General features: G+C 43.8%; 1 protein-coding gene across 1 annotated transcript in view; it reads right to left on the bottom strand.

Moving 5' to 3' along the window:
- Positions 1-1,459: 1,459 nt before the first annotated feature.
- The window catches only part of C1QL1 (complement C1q like 1), a 70,050-nt gene continuing 45,598 nt past the window's right edge, over positions 1,460-25,911 (bottom strand). The window contains exon 2 of the mRNA XM_075277150.1: positions 1,460-2,549. Coding sequence (XP_075133251.1) covers positions 2,370-2,549 — 180 coding nt within the window. The 3' untranslated portion in view covers positions 1,460-2,369. The remainder of the gene's footprint in view (positions 2,550-25,911) is intronic.

Below are 25,911 nucleotides of genomic sequence, written 5' to 3'. Positions count from 1 at the left end.
TGGCACAAAGAAAACACACATGATATATGTTTTTTTTTTTGTTTTGTTTTTTTTTTTACAATTCCTATAAGGATTTTATATTTACAAGAATTTTTTAGATATCCCACAAAAACATTACAGGACATAAAAGGACAAAGCTTTGACATAAGCAATCCCTATGAAATACCAAGCAGGGATAACTTTAGGATTTCAATAAACAGGGCACATAAGTCTTATCTTAATGTAAGATTAGGTATTATTCCATTCCTCATGTACTGTAGATATGATCTAAAACATGCAACCCATCCTTCATTGACATGACCAACATACATGTGAACCTTCCTAAGTACGGAGACTGGTGGTTAACCTATGGTGGCACTTCTATACCAGTCTCGTGAACCTTCATGAAATAGAGCCAACACAGCGGCCAAGATGGCAGGCTTGTCATAGCAGTCTAGAGCTCGCGTGGGCTCCTCAATGCAGATTATTTGAGGGCTGTATCCATTAATGAATAGCTTTGTGTGGGTCAATCTGAAGCCCGACAGGGGGCCATCTTTAAGTACAGAAAGATACAGAGAGATATCAAACTTCACAGATCTATATTAATTGAGGTTCGCAAAATGTGGACATAAAGTGCTGAAAAAACATTATCTTAGCATTAACGTGTTACTTTTTTTAATTAGCAAGTCTCTAGGTACGCTTTTAGGATGCTGCTGCTAAATCTGATTGATTCTGTCTTCAGATGGAAAAAGTCACAATATGACAGACCTAGGGTGGAGAACACAGCGCATACGGGTAGAATGTCCTGTACACGAGATATATATATGTTTTTGAGTCTGTGGAGGAAGATATTCTGTGACTCATTCACTTGTCTTTCTTTAACACTCTCTCTATATATAATTACAAGATTTATTTGGGAGTTCTAGAAATACACAGATTGAGGTAGAAGGGAGAAGAGAAATAACGCTGGGGGCTATTAGGATTTATTTAGGCACAAGAAACAAATATAGGGCTTATGAAAGAAAGCAGAGTAGCCATATTGTAGCAAGGATTGGAAACGGAATAAGATGTTGACATTTACAACTAGGATATAATTATTAGGTATGGCAGTTGGGGAACAGCATCATGACTAATACAAGCTTACTAGAGGCCTAGGGAACTCATTTAACTATTTAGATGAAGACCTGGAAAATATGTTAAAATGTGGGGGTGGGAATCTGGAAATTGCCTGGTTTGCCAGGTGGGTTCTGACATAAGCGAGAGATTTGGGATTGAGGTTGTTGAAGGGATTTAGTCATAAGCGTCGGAGAAGAATAGACTTAGAGAAAGGACATAGATGGTTTGAGATGTGCAAATGTGAGGCTGGCGGACAGATTTTGACTCATGACTGACTATAGCATGGCTGTAGAGCTCGGAGGAGGGCTGGGGTTAGGGATATGAAGAGCCTGCAAAGGACTGCATGGGTGAACATATGGATTCAGAACCTTGAATTTTGGTGTAGAGATGTACGCAAAGTTCTACAAACATAAAATATGGCATAATGATACATGGGTAAGGCTTGGTGGACATGAAGCTTAAGTGGAAGGGGTATGATTCTTGAGCAGGAAATAGTAGAAGCATGGATGAGACCACTCCTCATCAAAGAAATACATGCAGGTGGCATGAAAAGTTACATAGAGTCTTGGTAGATATATACAAGCATTTGATTTATAGAAAGGTTACCAGAATGGGAAGTGTGAAAGGAATGAATTCTGCTGGAGATAAATATGGATCTGATATACAAAGATATATACCCATGGAAAGGCAAAGGGAGGTGGATCAAATTATGAGGCCATGTAGACAGTTATATGACAAGAGAGCTGCCCTTCATATTTCACACTGTGGGACTAAATACTCTACTGTATCTATCCATGAACTAGAATGAAATAATTCCTAATGAGTAATGATTGGCACAGAAGTCAAGTCTAGATTAAAAAATATAATCTGGCAGCAAGACACTAAAGCAGTTTTCAGGAATATGATCCAATACTGAATGGAACGTGACAGGTGTAGAAGGTATAAAAATGACTAGGTGTTCATAAAATTGAATCGGTCAGTATAGGACTGAGCTATGAATGGGAAAATGGCCTCAAATGAGGACAGAGACATGAGTGAAGTTAGGCCAGGAGTACAGTAGTGAGGCTTTATTGAACAGCTACACAGTGAAGCATGGGAGATGGCACAGGAGTGATCAAGGACACAACAGAGGTCTTGGACAAGAAATGGGGAGCAGCTACACAATCCCAATGGAGGAGATTTAAGTGTCCCATGCAGCTGTCCCAAGCTTCTCTCTCTCTCAGGCTCCTTGCTTCCTGGTGGTTTAGGTAGGGGTAGTCCAGAGAATATCTTTCTCAGTCTGAGTAAATGATGAAGCCAGAAAAGGTACTGTATTTGTTGTTATTGCCTCCATGAGCTTTTCCACCATCCAACTTAATGTAGACTTCATCTCCAGCATCCAAGTGAAGGATCACACTGTTACTGGCATAGTCGTAATTCTGATCTGCATCTTGAGCAATGGCACTTGCACGAACCTGAAGGAAAAGAAGAGAGAGTAAAATACTGCTAATTCAAATTCACTACATTTTCAAACCACTGTGTGTAATTTAATAGAGCATGCGATTCTGAACAAAATGTAATGCATTTTATTTACAATTGTTGCTCTTTTCTGCCAAAAAAACCCCTCTCCTTTTTGCTAATTTGGTGTTCACTCCTTGTTGCTAGGGAAGTCCCATCTTTAGAAACCAGTAAACTAAAAAAACAATGTGAATGTAAGTGGATTAGACAGGTCTCTTATAACAACCTATGCATGTTTATATACAGCTTTCCCTGCGTGTACACTACAAAAACTGCTCTGTATTGGACACATACCCTGCTACAGGCAGAAATGCAAAGTGTGCTTCAGCTATAATGGGATATTAGGAGTAGAAAAATCAATAGTACACCATGTATGACATATATAACCACACAGGTATAGAACAGATTGCATAGCAGGAACCGTCAGATATTTCCATTTTTGATTAAATAAACCACATCCCAATGTAGAGACTCAGCGGAGACTCAGTGGTTTTACTCTGCGGACCTTCTGCTTCCATACTATCTATATGGAAAACACCAGCATTTCCATAGGTATACTTGAGATGGTGCAATTTCCAAAAACCCAACGGTTTTGAAATCGCAACATGTCTGCTGTGGATATTTTTCTACAATGTGCAGATTGGATTAACCAGAATCTCATCCACTTTGCAGGTAATGTGAAGGAACTTGTCATTTTGACTACAAAGTAAATGCTGTAAAAATTAAACCCATAATAAAATTGCACAAATTCCACCTGATTCTGAAATGTTTCAAGCTTCCTAATAGATCTTATGGAATATCATATGGTACCATTATGAAGTACAATTTTTCCCGCAAAACATAAGCCCTTACATGGGACTTTGAATGGAAGAATAAAAAAATGTATGGTTTTTGGAAGGTGGGGACTAAACAATGAAATTTAAAGAAACAAAAATAACTGCAGCAGAAAAGGGTTAAAAATGGAATCCTCCACAGGACACAATGTTACAGATTCATGAATGAATTCTAAGTGTACAAAAATTGATTTTTTTTTTTCTATACTGCTAACATATGACAAGTTTTACAACTCTTTTTTAGTCACTTGGTCACTTGGGAATCTATCGGGATTGTAGAGGTAACTTCAAGACAAATCCTGTACAGCAAAATGAGTTGGTGTATACTAATAAAGTTTTTTGTTTTTTTATATTTCATAACCACTAGCTAACACGGTACGAGAACAAACATTTTCCTTATACTAATAAAGTTATCATCATGGAAGTGTTATTAAAGTACAAATTCAGAAACAGTGGAAAATTTCTAGCACATTTACTGGAGATCCCAGGAATCAGTTCCCCAAGAATCAATTGGCAGAATATAGGCAGAATCAATTGGCATTTATGTGCAGACAAGTCACATGAATCTGAGCTAATTACAATTCACCCGATATCCCTGAGGATTTCCTTGGTGTCTCCATGGTGGACTGATGTGTGACCTGTGTTGTGCTTGCCACCACTCAATAAAGGGGCTGGGGCCACATATGGGTCAGGTGCAAACAGCAAATACCAAGCTGCACTACTGTCAGTCCCGAACCACAGCCCACAGATCTCACCTGGCATCCGCCATAGTGTTAGGGGTGCCTTCCTGTGCCCTGTCCCATTGTGCTGTGTTGAACTGCATAATTATATTATACCTACAGAGCGTTGATGCGCTGTACACCACAGGCTCCCGTGTGCTGCATCAGCGCAATGTAGGTAGAAGAAAATTATGTAGTTCAACAGAGCAGACAGAGTTGCACTGAACGGTATGTGGGAGGAGGGGGACTATTAACTGTGGGAGAGAACTATTAAAGTAATAGTGCTGTAATAGTGACCCCCCCCCCCACACACACACACACAGATAATAGCCCCCCAGATAAATAATACTTGGCAGTAAATGGAAAATAGCCATCCAGAATCTGCCACAAAAATCTTCTATTCATTTAAATGGAAACTGAAAAAATCTGAAAAAAAAAGTGTTCTGCCCTAACCACCCATTGAAATGAAAGAGAGTAGAAATCCTTTTGCCAAAGATCTCTGCTGACGGATCCCGCTGCAGAATCCGCTTTGTGAACTCTCCATTTAGGCATACTGCACACTGCCATAACGCATCCAAAATATATTGTGGTTGCAAATCTAAATAAAGCCCATTACCTGCTGGAGTTACTCCAGCAGGTAACGGCCTATTTAAAAAAACAATCCGCAGTGGTAGTGGCTGCCGCCGGGCCACCTGATGTCCTGGGCCTTGTGGCATCTGCTATCGCTGCTACCCCAGTAGTTATGCTCCTGCATAGGGATCTATCATATAGCAAGTTCTGGTCATTAGACCCAAGGACTTAGTGGGATTTGTGGCAAATTTGGACACAGAATCTGGCTCAAATTGAGCTCCAAATTCCCCTATGTGAACAGACCTTCAGGCCGTATACGGGTGACGTAAAGGCAATAAGTAACAAATGGCCACCAAGTCCACCTACAACACTTGTTAAGCACTTGTGATAGGTAAGGGCACCATAAGCGGAATCTGCACAGGTTGTTGGCAAACCTAAGACTAGTTCTGGGTGTCTCATTTTTTAGGACTGTGCTGGCAAGCCTGCTTTAAGAATGAAGATCGAGAAGAAGAACAATTAGTGGGTCTTGTTTATATGTCAAGGGTAAAAGGAGATGCATGGTTTGGTAGAAAAATAAAATCTGAAAATAATAAACTAATTAGATGAAATCACAAGATGTAATTACCACGTCCTTTAATCTCACAAAAATCCATCAAAATAACCTTAAAATTACAGCGAAACACAGAAATCTGACTCCACTTTATACATCAGAAAACCAATATCTTTTTGCGCACTGTCTCAGTGGCAGACGGACCCTTGACTCTTCAGTCTCTGAATCCCACAGCTATATGTATTGGAAATCAATGGCAGTGCATTGAGTATATTGCCCTCAAAGGGGTTAATCACAAATCCCTCTATTTCTAGTGGAAGCGCTACGCCTTTGTGACAGGACGGAGGCACACGTGAGGCGAGACAGCGACTCCTAACACACAAGCAGCAGCACAGGTGTGTTAATAAGGAGAATAAACAGCTCACTGTGCTAGTAATTAATGTCTCCAGTCACAGGCTCGCCTGCCAAGAACTAAAGAACGAAGGAGAGAGGCAGCGAGAAGGAAGAGGAGTATGTGACTCATTAAAAGTGGCAGTCCCCCCTGCTGAAAAATAATCCTTGTTTTTCCTCTAGACAACTAAATGTCTGCCGTAACAAGCGATTGAGACAGTTTCGGACAACTATTAGGTGAAATTTCTAAACAATTGTCCATTAGATAGGTCAACATCTGACAGATATCTGTCCATAAGTGGGTAAGTGGGGTTGGATCACCGGGAATTATGGGCTGTGGTTTGGATTAGTGGACAGTGAACAACACCCATTGGTGAAAATTTGCATAAAGATTTTTCAATGAGGGATCACTCTCAGGCTAGGTGAATTTGCTTTAAAATGGTTTTATACTGTAGGTTGCCTTTAATTCTTAAAGGGGTTTTCCTATGAATATAACCATGTTTCAATTTGTAGACAATTAAAAGTTCCATATTTTTGCAAATAAACTTTAGAAAAATGTATTTATATAAATAATTGCATTTTTTCACAGCTTTAAAGGTTTTCTCAAACCATCTTAGTGGTGACTTGTGTCTTGATATGTTTCCAGTTCATATGACTATCAATGCAGGAACTTCCTATGGTGTAGGACTTGTCAGAAACCCAGCCATGATTTCCTTATTGTAGGCAGGATATGTTCACATGAGCAAACCAGAATCTTTCTAAATTTCCAGGTTCAGCCCAAACCTGAAACTTCTGGGGTTCATCACCCACAAAGCACTATTATACTCTGTGTTCTCCTCAGACCCTAGAGTTTAATAAAGGGCGGCCAGAAGGAGGTGAAGAAAAATAACAAACACTTATACTCACTCTGCCTCAGCGCCCTCTATTGGTTTGCAACACTTAGGCACCTGACTTCCTAATTACATCATGGAAGACAGATTTGCATATTCTTCCCATGGTCCCTTGCAAAGTGGAGTGCTAAAGGCTTAATAAGTCTCCACACACCTATATGATGGTCTCTCCCCAAGGAGTGACGATATCCCCCTAACCCTATCTAAGCCTCTCACTTCTACCAGGTTAGTATTCTCTACACCGGGCTGACGAGATGCAATAACATCGAAACGGCTGTCCTCAGTTGAGAGACTATACCTGGTAATAATCCCAGCATCATTGCAAAACAAAGGCCTCTTGGAAGGTCGAGCATGAGGTTAAAGGGAGCAGCCTTTATTGGGTTATATCACTGAGTTTCTGTCTTCCTAATTACATCAGGGAAGACAGGCTTGCACATTCCAGTGAGCGCCCTCTATTGGTTTGCAACACTGAGGCACCTGACTTCCTAATTACATCATGGAAGACAGATTTGCATATTCTTCCCATAGTCACCTCTCCTGGGCATCTTTGTGGTGTCGGTTTGCTGCTGGTGTCCTCTTCAGTCTTCTTCTCGCCTCCCTTTTATGTCATGTGCCCCAGGGTCACAGATGGGGCCTGTGATTGGGCCTCAATGGACATATGGGGCGCACCAAGCATCATAACATCATGACCCCTGGGCAGGAGACATCAGATGGAGGTAGGAGCGGCCCTGTCAGTGACCAAGGAGAGGTGAGTATAACTGTTTGTTGTTTTTATTCATTTCCCTGGTGCCATACAGGTTCGGCCACTACCTATTGGACGTTTTACTCACCTATCCCTGCTCCTGTTGTGTCCTCAGGGGTGGAAGCTGAAGAACGCTGCAGCACCTTTGGAGAAAGGAGTGGAGGCTGGACTGGACAGGAACTGGGATTGCTGAGTAAAATATCATTTGCTACTATCTGTGGGAATAATCCAATATGTAGCGGCTGATTAAAAAAAATGCTGCCCCTCAGTTTATGCCAGGAGTCATAAAGGTTGTCTCATGGCAGGTGTGGCGGTGACAACAGGGGTCCAGTTTGATCTTTGCTATGAGGTCCTCTCTGTATACTGCTGCCTGCTATTCATTTTCCTTCCCATTTCATAGACAGTTTTTGTTCCTGGGAGAGATTTTAGCTGATGATACGAGTAAAGAGAAGGGTGTCAGTCACTATCTCAGCGAAGAACTAAATGCTTCCTTTATGACACCAGCCTCCTCATTTCTACAGGGTGCAGAATTTGTGTGCCTGGAATAACCAGGTATTTTGCATATTGCATCTGTACGTACAGGGGTTATTATGCAGCCTGCTGTTTCGGGGGATGTTTCTTGTGACATGTCGCTTTAAATACCTGTGATGTGTGTGCGTTTTCAGCATTATCTGATTTATCCCTGCACACTTCACACGTCCTACATGAACAGTTAGGAACATATGGGTAAATATCCCAAGTACAACATCACATGGTACAGGAAAAGTTGTGTTTTCTGCAGATGTGCAGATCTTCTCACTTGCTTCTGCCTACAAAATGACACAACAGATCATCATTTATGTGGAAGGCTGACATATGTGACAGAATCATAAACCTGATGTAATTCTAAGGCTCTCTTCACATCACATTTGTGCCCCAAGTTAGACATATTCTGTACAAAAAGGATGTAATACGTGCAAATATATACAAGATATACCTGGCCATGTCCCCTGTGTCCATGATAAAAAACCGTAATTAATTTCAACATAGAAATAGGTTCACCATTTTGTGCTGATCACATTCTTTCTATATCTGTATAGCAGTCACAGCACTGACACAAAGCTTTTAATCCCCTGCAAAATATATATATATATATATATATATATATATATATATATATATATATATATATATTTTAAAGATGACATGCTGGCTGCAAGACGCCACCAGTAACAAGAGCATAGGTGCTTACTGAATGCTATGATATTGTTGAGCTTGATGTATGAAGGATATTCAGTAATCTCCTCTGCTCCCTCATATGGTAGATGCAGGAAGCCAGCATGTGATCTTTTAACCCATTGCTGACAGTTGCTGCATATACATATGATGCTGCCATTAACAGGTTAACACAATTTTCTGTACATGTATGTGACTGTGATGGAGTGAACTCAAGTCTGCACCAAGAGCAATGAGTGTCGCTGTATATTATACTTGGCACTATGCTATAACAGACAGGATTGGAGATTCCTCCGATGCTGGTGTTTAAGCCATTAGTTGCTCTTGACCATGGCATCTTAGGCCTGGATCACATCTGCATTCAGTATTCTGTTCTGGAAGTCTGCTTAGGCCCAAGAACGGAATCCTGAACACATTGACAAGCGGTGAGCTTATGAAAGCACACAGACCCCATAGTGGGGTCCATGTGTTTTCCGTTCGGTGTCCGCATGGAACATGCGGAGAGAAAAGCAATTCATGAACTACTTTCCTCTCCACATGACTCGTGTGGACACCGCATGGAAAACACACAGACCCCATTATAGTCTATGGAGTATGTATGCTTTCCTTACTCACTGCTTGTCAATGCGTTCGGTATTCCGTTCAGTGGGTCCCCAAGTCGACTCCCTGAACAGAGTACCGAACGCAGATGTGAACCAGGACTAAGTCATTAAATAGAAGGAGTGGGCTCCCTCTGTCACATTATTACTCCCCAATACGATCCTGGAGTGCTGGTGGGTTACTATGACTTGGTATGCCTTTGTACCCCTATTAGGCCCTGAGGCAGGGCCTAGTCAGATGTCTATACATGTTACACTTAGTGGGACTAAAAACTAAATGTCAAAAAACATTAAAATGTTCAAAAATACAAAGGAAATTTTGAAAATACATAAAAACCATTTTTTCTGAACAAATTGCTGTATTATATACAAAGGTAACACAATAACAATAAAAACTACACATAATTGGCATTGCCATGTCTGTTACAACCCAAATTATCATATTATTTAACCCGCAGGGTGAAAGCAGTAAAAGAAAAGAAAATCAATACCCAATTCACTGTGTTTGTTCTCCCTGTCTGTCCAGAAATCAGAAAGTCCTCATGCAGCACATCTTTTCAATATGTATTTTATTATAAAACCTCTTTCCTCTTTTCTGTGCTATATCTGCTCAATTGATCTACTGCCTGTTACCTTACCAACACAAAATCAAGTGCACCCATAGTCCCCCCCTGAGCCAATGTCCGAGTCTGAATACTTCCAAGCTAAAACTCTTTTCTGCCCCTTTGGCTCCATGAATCCAGATCTTTGCTTTTTCAGATCAGCAATGTTCTTGCCTGTGTTTCTTAAAGGCATCCTATCTTTCAAACACATTTTTTTCTGAGTAACACTAGAGATGAGCGAACAGTGTTCTATCGAACACATGTTCGATCGGATATCAGGGTGTTCGCCATGTTCGAATCGAATCGAACACCACGTGGTAAAGTGCGCCAAAATTCGATTCCCCTCCCACCTTCCCTGGCGCCTTTTTTGCACCAATAACAGCGCAGGGGAGGTGGGACAGGAACTACGACACTGGGGGCATTGAAAAAAATTGGAAAAAGTCATTGGCTGCCGAAATCAGGTGACCTCCATTTTAGACGAATAGTGGATTTCAAATCCGGGTCATATGAGAATGTGAACTTTGTGACTATGAGACAGGGATAGCTGTACAGGCAGGGATAGCTAGGGATAACCTTTATTTAGGGGGGAATGTTATTAAAAATAACTTTTTGGGGCTCTATCGGGTGTGTAATTGTGATTTTTGTGAGATAAACTTTTTCCCATAGGGATGCATTGGCCAGCGCTGATTGGCCGAATTCCGTACTCTGGCCAATCAGTGCTGGCCAATGCATTCTATTAGCTTGATGAAGCAGAGTGTGCACAAGGGTTCAAGCGCACCCTCGGCTCTGATGTAGCAGAGCCGAGGCTGCACAAGGGTTCAAGCGCACCCTCGGCTCTGATGTAGGAGAGCCGAGGGTGCACTTGAACCCTTGTGCACCCTCAGCTCTGCTACATCAGAGCCGAGGGTGCGCTTGAACCCTTGTGCACACTCTGCTTCATCAAGCTAATAGAATGCATTGGCCAGCGCTGATTGGCCAATGTATTCTATTAGCCTGATGAAGTAGAGCTGAATGTGTGTGCTAAGCACACACATTCAGCTCTACTTCATCGGGCTAATAGAATGCATTGGCCAGCGCTGATTGGCCAGAGTACGGAACTCGACCAATCAGCGCTGGCTCTGCTGGAGGAGGCGGAGTCTAAGATCGCTCCACACCAGTCTCCATTCAGGTCCGACCTTAGACTCCGCCTCCTCCGGCAGAGCCAGCGCTGATTGGCCGAATTCCGTACTCTGGCCAATCAGCACTGGCTAATGCATTGTATTGGCTTGATGAAGCAGTGCTGAATGTGTGTGCTTAGCACACACATTCAGCTCTACTTCATCGGGCTAATAGAATGCATTGGCCAGCGCTGATTGGCCGAATTCCGTACTCTGGCCAATCAGCACTGGCTAATGCATTGTATTGGCTTGATGAAGCAGTGCTGAATGTGTGTGCTTAGCACACACATTCAGCTCTACTTCATCGGGCTAATAGAATGCATTGGCCAGCGCTGATTGGCCGAATTCCGTACTCTGGCCAATCAGCACTGGCTAATGCATTGTATTGGCTTGATGAAGCAGTGCTGAATGTGTGTGCTTAGCACACACATTCAGCTCTACTTCATCGGGCTAATAGAATGCATTGGCCAATCAGCGCTGGCCAATGCATTCTATTAGCGTGAACTGAGTTTGCACAGGGGTTCTAGTGCACCCTCGGCTCTGCTACATCAGATTGCTACATCTGATGTAGCAGTGCCGAGTGTGCATCAGATGTGTAGTTGAGCAAAACTGACTCAGCACTGCTAAGTCTGCATTCGCATAGGAATGCATTGGCCAGCCTTCGGCCAATCAGCGCTGGCTCTGCCGGAGGAGGCGGAGTCTAAGGTCGGACCTGAATGGAGACTGGTGTGGAGCGACCTTAGACTCCGCCTCCTCCAGCAGAGCCAGCGCTGATTGGCCGAATTCCGTACTCTGGCCAATCAGCACTGGCTAATGCATTGTATTGGCTTGATGAAGCAGTGCTGAATGTGTGTGCTTAGCACACACATTCAGCTCTACTTCATCGGGCTAATAGAATGCATTGGCCAGCGCTGATTGGCCGAATTCCGTACTCTGGCCAATCAGCACTGGCTAATGCATTGTATTGGCTTGATGAAGCAGTGCTGAATGTGTGTGCTTAGCACACACATTCAGCTCTACTTCATCGGGCTAATAGAATGCATTGGCCAATCAGCGCTGGCCAATGCATTCTATTAGCGTGAACTGAGTTTGCACAGGGGTTCTAGTGCACCCTCGGCTCTGCTACATCAGATTGCTACATCTGATGTAGCAGTGCCGAGTGTGCATCAGATGTGTAGTTGAGCAAAACTGACTCAGCACTGCTAAGTCTGCATTCGCATAGGAATGCATTGGCCAGCCTTCGGCCAATCAGCGCTGGCTCTGCCGGAGGAGGCGGAGTCTAAGGTCGGACCTGAATGGAGACTGGTGTGGAGCTATCTTAGACTCCGCCTCCTCCAGCAGAGCCAGCGCTGATTGGTCGAGTTCCGTACTCTGGCCAATCAGCACTGGCCAATGCATTTCTATGGGGAAAAGTTAGCTTGCGAAAATCGCAAACTGACAGGGATTTCCATGAAATAAAGTGACTTTTATGCCCCCAGACATGCTTCCCCTGCTGTCCCAGTGTCATTCCAGGGTGTTGGTATCATTTCCTGGGGTGTCATAGTGGACTTGGTGACCCTCCAGACACGAATTTGGGTTTCCCCCTTAACGAGTTTATGTTCCCCATAGACTATAATGGGGTTCGAAACCCATTCGAACACTCGAACAGTGAGCGGCTGTTCGAATCGAATTTCGAACCTCGAACATTTTAGTGTTCGCTCATCTCTAAGTAACACGTCAGAATAGCCTTAAAAAAGGCCATTCTTCTCCTACCTTTCGTTGTCTTCTCTGTGCCACCGTTCCGTAGGAATCCCGTTTTTTAACGGTATGCAAATGAATTCTTTTGCAGCATTGGGGGTGGGCCTCAGTGCTCAAACAGGACTGGGGGCATCCCCAATGCTGCGAGAGAACTCTCTCCAGCGCCGCCTCCATCTTCGTCAGCAACGTCCTCTTCATCCTCTTCTTCCGCTGCAGGTTTCAGATTTCTAGTCCTCGGGCAAAGCAGACTGCGCATGCCCACAGGCCACAAGAAAATGGCTGCTTACACAGTAACGGCACCGATATTTCTTCCTCGGGGCACATAACGGGAAATTCAGCGCATTGTCGGCTCTCTAGAGGTATAAAAAAACGCAGGTGCCCGAGGACATGAAAGGTCCTCTTTAACAGAAGGGACACAAAATGTATTAATAAAGTATATTACAAAAGTTATTGATGACACAAAAACTTCCAGAAAATCAAAAGCTGTCTGAAATTTTAGTTACACTTTAAGTACCAAACTAGGTCATGTTCTTTGAGGGATAGGGTTTACCTGTTTTTCAGTGTTGAATACTGAACTTGCCTATACTTTTCTATATCAGAAATGCAAAGAAGGGCTTTTACACAGGCTGCCCAGGGCACATATTGTATTAATCATATTTTCATTTGTTTTGAATGGTTCTAACCCCTGTTCGAAAGATTGTGGGGATTCTTCATATGTTGATGGAGTTTTTGAACAATTTGTTTCAGTAGTGCCGGTTTTGATGTATCTAGTGGCCTTGAAATCCAATAGGTTCTAGACAAGACCTTATAGATGGCCCCCTTAAACTAAGACCCCAAATATTAAAACACAGCTAAAAAACGCTAAGTAAAAAGCACAGAGGAAACTCATCATGTTTTTTCCACAGTGTTTTTCATTTTGTTCTTGCTGAATTTTTCTCTGAAGATTATATTCCTTTACTGAACCTATAAGGAAAACGCCAGGTATAATTGACATGCAGTAATTTTCACAAATGCAGGTGTTTTTGAAAACTTTGAAAAGCTTTTCCACAGTTGTTTTTTTTTCTGCAATTTGTTGATAGGATTAACCAGAATCTCATATACTGTGCAGCTACTGTAAAATACAGAGTTTTTTTTCTGCTGTTTTTTCAATGTGGGGCTTTAGCATTTTACTGTACCTGCAATGGGAGGCTTTTTTAAGCCATTGATTACAATGTGTCACGCACGTAAGCCGGCACCCATTGAAATCAATGGGATCTGTTTTGAAGCGCCGTGCTCTGACGTGTATACGTGTCTAAATGAGCGGCTCGTTACTCCTTGAGAACGGAGCCAAAGGCTGAGGCCCCACATTGTAGAAAAATGCAGATTTTTTGTTGCAGATTTTGTTGCAGTTTTTTGAATCAAAGCCAGTAGTGGATTGAAAAGAAGGAAGAAGTATAAGAACTTCCTTTATCATTCCCATTCCTTTCATAGCCATTCTGGGCTTGGGCTTAAAAAATCACAACAGAATCTGCAACAGAACAAGCTGCGTTTCTACAACATGGGCCTTCAAGCCTTTGGCTACCACCCCATGGGGTGTCCCGCAGCAAAAAAGAGTTGTGGCAACACATCCCGGTTCTTCTTGCAGCGCTTTAGACAGAAAGTTCGCAGGCGTGTCCTCTATGGACTTTTGGTTTCAAATATACCTATGGGGAAACTGCCGGCATTTCCATAGGTATAATTGACATTCTACGATTTCCAAATATGCACCAGTTTTGGATATTGTGGCATGTGTGCACAGCAGTTTTTACCGCAAAGCGGGCATTGGATTCACTAGAATCCCTTTCACTTTAGCCTGACTGTAAACACCGCAATTTTTCCACGCAGTATTTCCGCCATGGGCAAATTATGGCATTTATGTCCCGTGGGGCCTTAGTTGTTTTTTGTTGTCTTTTTTGCTTTTATTTTTTTCCTTCTTTCCTTTCAGTTTTTAACTATTCTTACAGTTATATGTTTTCATTGTTTATGTATAATTTCAAATAAAAGTAAAAAAAAAAACACAATAAGCAAATAAAAAAAAAGTATCCAGCTAAATCATTGTCTGTATGACATTGTATAATCTATTGTTCATATCTAAAACATTGTGGTTCTTTTTAGCAATTGTGTATATCTAAAATAGAGCTAAAATATGCTATATACAAAGCAGGAACATTAGTGTAACAGCAAGGTCATAACTTCATCCATTATAGATCACTGTACTGATTGATTTAGAATTGACACATTGTGAGCTTTTCCCTATGATGACCTTGCAACACTCTTTAAAACCCTGAGCATGTCCGAGCATCTACCTAATGTTGTTTATGAATGCCTCATTATTCCCCAGGCTCTCCTACATGGGGACCCAGATTTAGGGTTGTTACCTCTCCTTAAAATGAATTTTCTCTGTGAGAGTTATTAGTAAAATATGAACCATATTAAACAGCCAGCTTTCCGAATGGCAGCCTTTTGTTCAGTATTCAGAGTTTGTCTTTTGTATTCATGCACCTGTGCAGTTGTACAAGTCTCTGAGACAATAGTGAAGTAGTGTCTAAAGAAATCAAGGTCACAAGCAGCTGGTTACGGAAAAACTAAAAGCTGCCATCCTATCAGAAATGAAATAATGCTGGTTTAGTGTGATTTTCAGTTGATTATATATTTACAGTTATTTCATTGACCTTGTTATCTCAGAAATGTTAGTCCACTTTTGACTAAACTACCAGCCTGTTACAGTAAACCGTCAAGCACAAACAAGCCCAATTCCTGATCAGTGAGGGTCTCAGAACTGGGTGCATCTCAGTTTGAATGGAATGGCAGCATTAAAATGTGTGCCACTGCTCCATCCATTCAAATGGGAACAACCAGCACTGGGCTTTCTCCAGCGCTTCCTATTGAATTGTATATTGGGCACATTTTTGACCTGCCGCTCATTCCAGCTGGGGTGCAAAATAATCTAAGGGTCCAATCTAAGGCCGCAAAATCTCGGCCGCAAAATAACGCGGCGTATATGATCCAGCCTCCCATTGAAATCAATGGGAGCTTTGACGGAGCTCAAAATCTCACACGCCGTATGCAGGCCAGGTCACGCGGCACGTTACTCCGTGTGAATGGACCCTAAAGGTGGTTCTTATGATCAGTGACAATCACACCAGCAAGTTAATCCCGGTCCACTAAATAGACACTAACTGGAATGATCTTTTAGGTAAAGGACCCACATAGCGGGCCGCAGAGAAAAGATGCTGTAGGAAAAACCACGGCGGTAAGGCCTCATTCACATCTGTGTTTGTATTCTGTCCGGGGGAGTCTGCATGAGGACCCCCCGAACGGAATACCGAACGCAACTGCAAACGGTGTGCCAGTAACAGCACACAGACCCCATAGACTATAATGGGGTCCGTGTGCTTGCCATCAGATCTCCGCAGGGATCAAGCAGACAGGGAAGTACTTCACAATCTATGTTCCTGCCCGCATGATTTGTGCGGGCAGAGCGCAGCAAGCACACGGATCCCATTATAGTCTATGGGGCCCATGTGCTTTTACTGCACACCACTTATAGTTGCATTCGGTATTCTGTTCCATGCGGACTCCCCGAATGGAATACCGAATGCAGATGTGAACCAAGCATAACATTTCCTCTGAGGACTTACTTCTTCAATTATACCTATAGGGAAACCACTGGTGTTTCCCTAGGTATAATTGATATGCGGCGGTTTTGGAAATTGTAGCACGTACTGTGCGTATTTTCCCGCAATTTGTGGATAGGATTCACTAGAATCTCATCCATTTTTTAAGGACTGTAAAATTCAGCATTTTTTTCCGAGGCATTTACGCCGCACAGGGCCCCAGCCTTAAAGCCTCCTTTCATATGTGAGGCACAATAAATTAATGTTTCTACTCCTTCTGGCAGCTAAAACCATGAGCAGGATTGTCCCATGAATTCTGCAGGACAACTCTTGTCAATTGCATTCAATAGACACCCACTGTTTGGTATCACTACCACATGAAGGTGTTGTCCAACAACATATCCCCCATCCACAGGGCAGGCAATAAATGTCTGATCGCTGGGGGCCCCACCTCTGGTGATAAGAATGGAGATCCTGTGTCGCTGTGTCAATATAAATTGATTTTTTGCTACAATACATACTAGGAACACGTTTTAATGAAATTTTTGAAGCCAAAACTGAGAGTGGATTGAAAAAATGTACCGCCATCAAGTGCCATCTGTCCTTTATAGGTTCTCACTCTATATGGACCACACCCTGCTTGGCATTAAAACCTGCATCAACATCCTGAACGTGTGTCCTTATGTTAAGGCCTTATTCACATGTCCGCATTTTGAAGATGTGTAATTTCTGTGATAATTACGGACCGCATGCGTACCCATTTCTTTAAAAGGGCGCATGCAGATCTTTGTTGGTTTTCCATGGACTGTAAAAGCTTTAGTTTGGTCCAAAGTTCATCTGTTATTAATGGATGTGAATCAATCATGAACAGCTAGAACAGAGCAGGGTGGAGCGCTGTCCGTGTGAATGAAGATTAGGTTGGGTTTTCACAGCGCTTCTGTTTGCTTTTTCTGGTGTTGAAAAACAAATCTGAAAAAATTCTGTGATTTTCTGTTACTAAATGCATAAATAAAGCAGAATCTGCGCACAACATTAGCATGATATGTCTCCAATGTGCACCAATGCTTCATTGTTTTATTATGATCTTTAATAGAGATGAGCGAACAGTGTTCTATCGAACACATGTTCGATCGGATATCAGGGTGTTCGCCATGTTCGAATCGAATCGAACACCACGTGGTAAAGTGCGCCAAAATTCGATTCCCCTCCCACCTTCCCTGGCGCCTTTTTTGCACCAATAACAGTGCAGGGGAGGTGGGACAGGAACTACGACACCGGGGGCATTGAAAAAAATTGGAAAAAGTCATTGGCTGCCGAAATCAGGTGACCTCCATTTTAGACGAATAGTGGATTTCAAATCCGGGTCATATGAGAATGTGAACTTTGTGACTATGAGACAGGGATAGCTGTACAGGCAGGGATAGCTAGGGATAACCTTTATTTAGGGGGGAATGTTATTAAAAATAACTTTTTGGGGCTCTATCGGGTGTGTAATTGTGATTTTTGTGAGATAAACTTTTTCCCATAGGGATGCATTGGCCAGCGCTGATTGGCCGAATTCCGTACTCTGGCCAATCAGTGCTGGCCAATGCATTCTATTAGCTTGATGAAGCAGAGTGTGCACAAGGGTTCAAGCGCACCCTCGGCTCTGATGTAGCAGAGCCGAGGCTGCACAAGGGTTCAAGCGCACCCTCGGCTCTGATGTAGGAGAGCCGAGGGTGCACTTGAACCCTTGTGCACCCTCAGCTCTGCTACATCAGAGCCGAGGGTGCGCTTGAACCCTTGTGCACACTCTGCTTCATCAAGCTAATAGAATGCATTGGCCAGCGCTGATTGGCCAATGTATTCTATTAGCCTGATGAAGTAGAGCTGAATGTGTGTGCTAAGCACACACATTCAGCTCTACTTCATCGGGCTAATAGAATGCATTGGCCAGCGCTGATTGGCCAGAGTACGGAACTCGACCAATCAGCGCTGGCTCTGCTGGAGGAGGCGGAGTCTAAGATTGCTCCACACCAGTCTCCATTCAGGTCCGACCTTAGACTCCGCCTCCTCCGGCAGAGCCAGCGCTGATTGGCCGAAGGCTGGCCAATGCATTCCTATGCGAATGCAGACTTAGCAGTGCTGAGTCAGTTTTGCTCAACTACACATCTGATGCACACTCGGCACTGCTACATCAGATGTAGCAATCTGATGTAGCAGAGCCGAGGGTGCACTAGAACCCCTGTGCAAACTCAGTTCACGCTAATAGAATGCATTGGCCAGCGCTGATTGGCCAATGCATTCTATTAGCCCGATGAAGTAGAGCTGAATGTGTGTGCTAAGCACACACATTCAGCACTGCTTCATCACGCCAATACAATGCATTAGCCAGTGCTGATTGGCCAGAGTACGGAATTTGGCCAATCAGCGCTGGCTCTGCTGGAGGAGGCGGAGTCTAAGATCGCTCCACACCAGTCTCCATTCAGGTCCGACCTTAGACTCCGCCTCCTCCGGCAGAGCCAGCGCTGATTGGCCGAAGGCTGGCCAATGCATTCCTATGCGAATGCAGACTTAGCAGTGCTGAGTCAGTTTTGCTCAACTACACATCTGATGCACACTCGGCACTGCTACATCAGATGTAGCAATCTGATGTAGCAGAGCCGAGGGTGCACTAGAACCCCTGTGCAAACTCAGTTCACGCTAATAGAATGCATTGGCCAGCGCTGATTGGCCAATGCATTCTATTAGCCCGATGAAGTAGAGCTGAATGTGTGTGCTAAGCACACACATTCAGCACTGCTTCATCACGCCAATACAATGCATTAGCCAGTGCTGATTGGCCAGAGTACGGAATTCGGCCAATCAGCGCTGGCTCTGCTGGAGGAGGCGGAGTCTAAGGTCGGACCTGAATGGAGACTGGTGTGGAGCGATCTTAGACTCCGCCTCCTCCAGCAGAGCCAGCGCTGATTGGTCGAGTTCCGTACTCTGGCCAATCAGCGCTGGCCAATGCATTCTATTAGCCCGATGAAGTAGAGCTGAATGTGTGTGCTTAGCACACACATTCAGCTCTACTTCATCAGGCTAATAGAATACATTGGCCAATCAGCGCTGGCCAATGCATTCTATTAGCTTGATGAAGCAGAGTGTGCACAAGGGTTCAAGCGCACCCTCGGCTCTGATGTAGCAGAGCTGAGGGTGCACAAGGGTTCAAGTGCACCCTCGGCTCTCCTACATCAGAGCCGAGGGTGCGCTTGAACCCTTGTGCAGCCTCAGCTCTGCTACATCAGAGCCGAGGGTGCGCTTGAACCCTTGTGCACACTCTGCTTCATCAAGCTAATAGAATGCATTGGCCAGCGCTGATTGGCCAGAGTACGGAATTCGGCCAATCAGCGCTGGCTCTGCTGGAGGAGGCGGAGTCTAAGATCGCTCCACACCAGTCTCCATTCAGGTCCGACCTTAGACTCCGCCTCCTCCAGCAGAGCCAGCGCTGATTGGCCGAATTCCGTACTCTGGCCAATCAGCACTGGCTAATGCATTGTATTGGCGTGATGAAGCAGTGCTGAATGTGTGTGCTTAGCACACACATTCAGCTCTACTTCATCGGGCTAATAGAATGCATTGGCCAATCAGCGCTGGCCAATGCATTCTATTAGCGTGAACTGAGTTTGCACAGGGGTTCTAGTGCACCCTCGGCTCTGCTACATCAGATTGCTACATCTGATGTAGCAGTGCCGAGTGTGCATCAGATGTGTAGTTGAGCAAAACTGACTCAGCACTGCTAAGTCTGCATTCGCATAGGAATGCATTGGCCAGCCTTCGGCCAATCAGCGCTGGCTCTGCCGGAGGAGGCGGAGTCTAAGGTCGGACCTGAATGGAGACTGGTGTGGAGCGATCTTAGACTCCGCCTCCTCCAGCAGAGCCAGCGCTGATTGGCCGAATTCCGTACTCTGGCCAATCAGCACTGGCTAATGCATTGTATTGGCGTGATGAAGCAGTGCTGAATGAGTGTGCTTAGCACACACATTCAGCTCTACTTCATCGGGCTAATAGAATGCATTGGCCAATCAGCGCTGGCCAATGCATTCTATTAGCGTGAACTGAGTTTGCACAGGGGTTCTAGTGCACCCTCGGCTCTGCTACATCAGATTGCTACATCTGATGTAGCAGTGCCGAGTGTGCATCAGATGTGTAGTTGAGCAAAACTGACTCAGCACTGCTAAGTCTGCATTCGCATAGGAATGCATTGGCCAGCCTTCGGCCAATCAGCGCTGGCTCTGCCGGAGGAGGCGGAGTCTAAGGTCGGACCTGAATGGAGACTGGTGTGGAGCTATCTTAGACTCCGCCTCCTCCAGCAGAGCCAGCGCTGATTTGTCGAGTTCCGTACTCTGGCCAATCAGCACTGGCCAATGCATTTCTATGGGGAAAAGTTAGCTTGCGAAAATCGCAAACTGACAGGGATTTCCATGAAATAAAGTGACTTTTATGCCCCCAGACATGCTTCCCCTGCTGTCCCAGTGTCATTCCAGGGTGTTGGTATCATTTCCTGGGGTGTCATAGTGGACTTGGTGACCCTCCAGACACGAATTTGGGTTTCCCCCTTAACGAGTTTATGTTCCCCATAGACTATAATGGGGTTCGAAACCCATTCGAACACTCGAACAGTGAGCGGCTGTTCGAATCGAATTTCGAACCTCGAACATTTTAGTGTTCGCTCATCTCTAATCTTTAACTAAAAAGACATGGATTTTTCATGCACTTTTTCAGATGAGATTTACAAAACATCAGAGAACTGCAATATGGAAATAGTGACTGAATGCCATTGAGAAAAACAGGTGAATTTGGCAGCTTTTATTGCTGCAGGTGGATCCACTGTGGAATGACCTGTGTACTTGTAGAATGGATTTCCACAGTTCTTTCTTCCACAAAGACATATGTAAAAATGTGTCTTTTAAAACTTAAAAATACGTATGTTTTCACATGTGTTTTTGAGAGAAAAGCGTTATGCAAACCCACTTTTAGGGCCCTTGCAGACGACCATGGATAGCACACTGACCCATTCATTTCTATGGCCTCGTACACATGATCGTGAATTACACGGTCACGTGTGCGGGCTGACAGTATGGGCCACAAAATATAGAAAAGGTCCTATTCCTGTCCTATTTTGCTGCCTTTGCTTTTGCAGTGACATCCGCGTGCCCCCTGTGCACTACCGGTCCCTATAATTGAAGGCCAGCAGAACATGGTTGTCTTAGGGCTCATTCCCACGATGCAATGCGGCGCTCATTTTGACACGTAAACACGTGACAGAGTCAGCGCTTCAAAACAGAATCCCACTGACTTCAATGGGTTGTGTCTTATGCGCGCTACACATTGAAATCAATGTGTTACGCGTGTTAAACGGAACCCATTGAAGTCAATGGGATTCTGTTTTGAAGCGCTGACTCTGACACGTGTTTACGTATCAGAATGAGCGCCGCTTTACATCATGGGAACTTGTCCTTACCCTACTTTCTCCTAGATGATTGCGGTGAACACCCTGTGAAGTCATAACTATTGACAAGTACCAAACCGCAGAAAATGACAGCAAATGGAGACAGAAAGAAAGAAAATTTTAAAAAAATGTCAAAACTCCACAGGTTGAAAAAAGGAAAAATAGACTTTATTCTCCCATCTCTGCAATATTAAAATCTATATTCCCTTCTTCCCAACCTGTGGAGTACTGCGATTTTAGGGTGGATTTTACTGTGGTTAGGTCCTTGATTTGGACATACGCCCTTTTCTATACAATAGTATGGCTAGTTTTTCTTTTTGCTTAGATAGATATACAGTTAGGTGATATGCACATGACTGTGACTGAACATCTGTGCACAGCCCGCGCTTCTGCAGTCCCATTCATTGGGGCCAGTGAACACGATCTGCTAAATGAAGAGGACCTGTCCTAAGTTTTACTCACAGCTTACAGCCCCATACACTTCACCGTGAAAATACACAGACTTGCCATAGAAATGAATGGGTCAGTGTGCTGGTTATGAAAAACACGTCTACTGCACAATACTGTGCACAGACAGAGGGCAGTATACTATGTGTTGGTACACTAAGGGGGCAGTATACTTTGTGTTGGGACACCATGGGGGCAGTATACTATTTGTTGGGACAATAAGGGGGCAGTATACTTTGTGCTGGGACAATAAGGAGGCAGTATACTTTGTGCTGGGACAATAAGGGGGCAGTATACTTTGTGCTGGGACAATAAGGAGGCAGTATACTTTGTGTTGGGACAATAAGGAGGCAGTATACTTTGTGTTGGGACAATAAGGAGGCAGTATACTTTGTGCTGGGACAATAAGGAGGCAGTATACTTTGTGCTGGGACAATAAGGAGGCAGTATACTTTGTGTTGGGACAATAAGGAGGCAGTATACTTTGTGCTGGGACAATAAGGAGGCAGTATACTTTGTGTTGGGACAATAAGGAGGCAGTATACTTTGTGTTGGGACAATAAGGGGGCAGTATACTTTGTGCTGGGACAATAAGGGGGCAGTATACTTTGTGTTGGGACAATAAGGGGGCAGTATACTATGTGCTGGGTCAATAAGGGGGCAGTATACTTTGTGCTGGGACAATAAGGGGGCAGTATACTTTGTGCTGGGACAATAAGGGGGCAGCATACTTTGTGTTGGGACAATAAGGAGGTAGTATACTATGTGTTGGGACAATAAGGGGGCAGTATACTTTGTGCTGGGACAATAAGGAGGTAGTATACTATGTGTTGGGACAATAAGGGGGAAGTATACTTTGTGCTGGGACAATAAGGAGGCAGTATATACTTTGTGCTGGGACAATAAGGGGGCAGTATACTTTGTGCTGGGACAATAAGGAGGCAGTATACTTTGTGTTGGGACAATAAGGAGGCAGTATACTTTGTGTTGGGACAATAAGGAGGCAGTATACTTTGTGCTGGGACAATAAGGAGGCAGTATACTTTGTGCTGGGACAATAAGGAGGCAGTATACTTTGTGTTGGGACAATAAGGAGGCAGTATACTTTGTGCTGGGACAATAAGGAGGCAGTATACTTTGTGTTGGGACAATAAGGAGGCAGTATACTTTGTGTTGGGACAATAAGGGGGCAGTATACTTTGTGCTGGGACAATAAGGGGCAGTATACTTTGTGTTGGGACAATAAGGGGGCAGTATACTATGTGCTGGGTCAATAAGGGGGCAGTATACTTTGTGCTGGGACAATAAGGGGGCAGTATACTTTGTGCTGGGACAATAAGGGGGCAGCATACTTTGTGTTGGGACAATAAGGAGGTAGTATACTATGTGTTGGGACAATAAGGGGGCAGTATACTTTGTGCTGGGACAATAAGGAGGTAGTATACTATGTGTTGGGACAATAAGGGGGAAGTATACTTTGTGCTGGGACAATAAGGAGGCAGTATATACTTTGTGCTGGGACAATAAGGGGGCAGTATACTTTGTGTTGGGACAATAAGGGGGCAGTATACTTTGTGTTGGGACAATAAAGGGGCAGTATACTATGTGTTGGGACAATAAGGAGGCAGTATACTATGTGTTGTGACAATAAGGAAGCAGTATACTATGTGTTGTGACAATAAGGGGGCAGTATACTTTGTGCTGGGACAATAAGGGGGCAGTATACTTTGTGCTGGGACAATAAGGGGGTAGTATTCGGGAGGGGGGCCCCAAACATAACTTTTCTTGGGGCCCCAGAAATGCCAGATCTGCCAGTACATGAGACATGAGTCTGCTGACCAGAACACTGAGGATATGTTTGCTTCAATGAGGTAAAATATTTTCAGAGAGACAGATGTCAGTCTGCTGTTTATCTGTATCAGTGAATCAGAATCTTTCAGTTCTTCCAGTAAATGTCTCCGCTAATGAAGGCACGGAATTAGTGCATGAAGTATTTGCTGTTATGTTTCCATCCAAGCAGGTGTCATATCTTCGCTGCCAACACGTTTAATTCATTTCCAGGAATACTTTTGTTGGTGAGCTGATGTATCTAAGCCTATTCTGTATGATACATTTTTAGGAATAGATGGAGACCTACTTATCCCATGTTTTTAAATTTGTTGTACTTAGATTAGTTGCCTAGTATGTAGGACTAAAGCTATTTATCTAGATGTGCAAGAAGATTACAGGCTTTTCCATCTGTAATACTGGTAGAGAACACTGCTAAAACAATAAAGAGATTGTCTTATCATATGGTCTTTTCCTGTTCCACTTTGAGGCTAAGGCCCTACGGGCCGGAACCGCCATGCTACAGTGCTGTGGGAACAACCGCGGCGTCAACGCATCGTGGTTCTTCCCACAGAGCTTTCAACAGTTTTCCTCCGCGGACTTTCTGTTACAATTATATCTATTGGAAAGCTGCCAGCGTTTCCGTAGATATAATTGACATGCTGCGATTTTCAAAACTGCAACGTCAGTTGCAGATCACAGCGTGTTCGCGCTGCGATTTTTTTCCACAAAGTGGGCATGGGATTCGCATGAATCCTATCCACTTTGCAAGTACTGTAAAACGCCGCGATTTTTACCATGGCGTTTCCGCCATTGTCAAATCACAGTGTTTCTGCCCCGTGGGACCTCGGCCTTAGAGCTGATCTCAAGCTTTGGCAGACTTAAAGGGGTCTTGCATCCTCAAATGTAAGTTTCATACTGATGACCTATCCACAGGCTAGGTCAGCAGTATGTGGTCTATGGAAGTCTGACACCCGGATTGGCCACCCTACAGAGAATGGCGCCACCTGCCTCCTACTCCACTTCAAGTGCATTTTCAGGGACTAGAGGCGAACGTGAACAGCTGTTCGATGTCATTGCTGAGTGTCAGAACCCACCAATCTGATATTGATGACCTATCCTAAGAATCATAAGTTATCAATATCTTTAACCCAGAAAAAAAAACCCTTTTTAAGTCACAACTGAATCTTCATAACCAGATGAATATTCCAGCTTGTCTGTAATTTTAGGAACTGTCAGATAAAAGGGGTTTCTTTCATTTTGGAGCTTTATACCACACTAATGCATGTTTTTTTCCATTTGTGACAAAAAAAGTGCATTGCCATATCATTGTAATTAGTAAAGTGGCTGAGAGTAGACAAAGGCTGAAGCCCCAGATTAGCCAAGGACAGCGCTGATATACGCACGTATCCCTGGAGCCCTTGTCTGTGACACTGCATATATTAGCACTGCAGACATTTCAAGGGAAAGTATATAGTGCAGCCACCGTAGTATTCCCCACACAACACATAAACCAATAGGACAAAATCTAAATCTTTTATAGCTAATATTTTTACTGTTATCTGGACTGTATGCTTTTCCAGAATCCTGAATGTCACATGTACACTCACCGGCCACTTTATTAGGTACACCTGTCCAACTGCTCGTTAACACTTAATTTCTAATCAGCCAATCACAAGGCGGCAACTCAGTGCATTTAGGCATGTAGACATGGTCAAGACAATCTCCTGCAGTTCAAACCGAGCATCAGTATGGGGAAGAAAGGTGATTTGAGTGCCTTTGAACGTGGCATGGTTGTTGGTGCCAGAAGGGCTGGTCTGAGTATTTCAGAAACTGCTGATCTACTGGGATTTTCACGCACAACCATCTCTAAGGTTAACAGAGAATGGTCCGAAAAAGAAAAAACATCCAGTGAGCGGCAGTTCTGTGGGCG

This window comes from Leptodactylus fuscus, chromosome 6 (assembly GCF_031893055.1).
Source record: "Leptodactylus fuscus isolate aLepFus1 chromosome 6, aLepFus1.hap2, whole genome shotgun sequence".
Classification (NCBI taxonomy): Eukaryota; Metazoa; Chordata; class Amphibia; order Anura; family Leptodactylidae; genus Leptodactylus; species Leptodactylus fuscus.
This window is presented reverse-complemented; position numbering and strand designations above follow the sequence as displayed.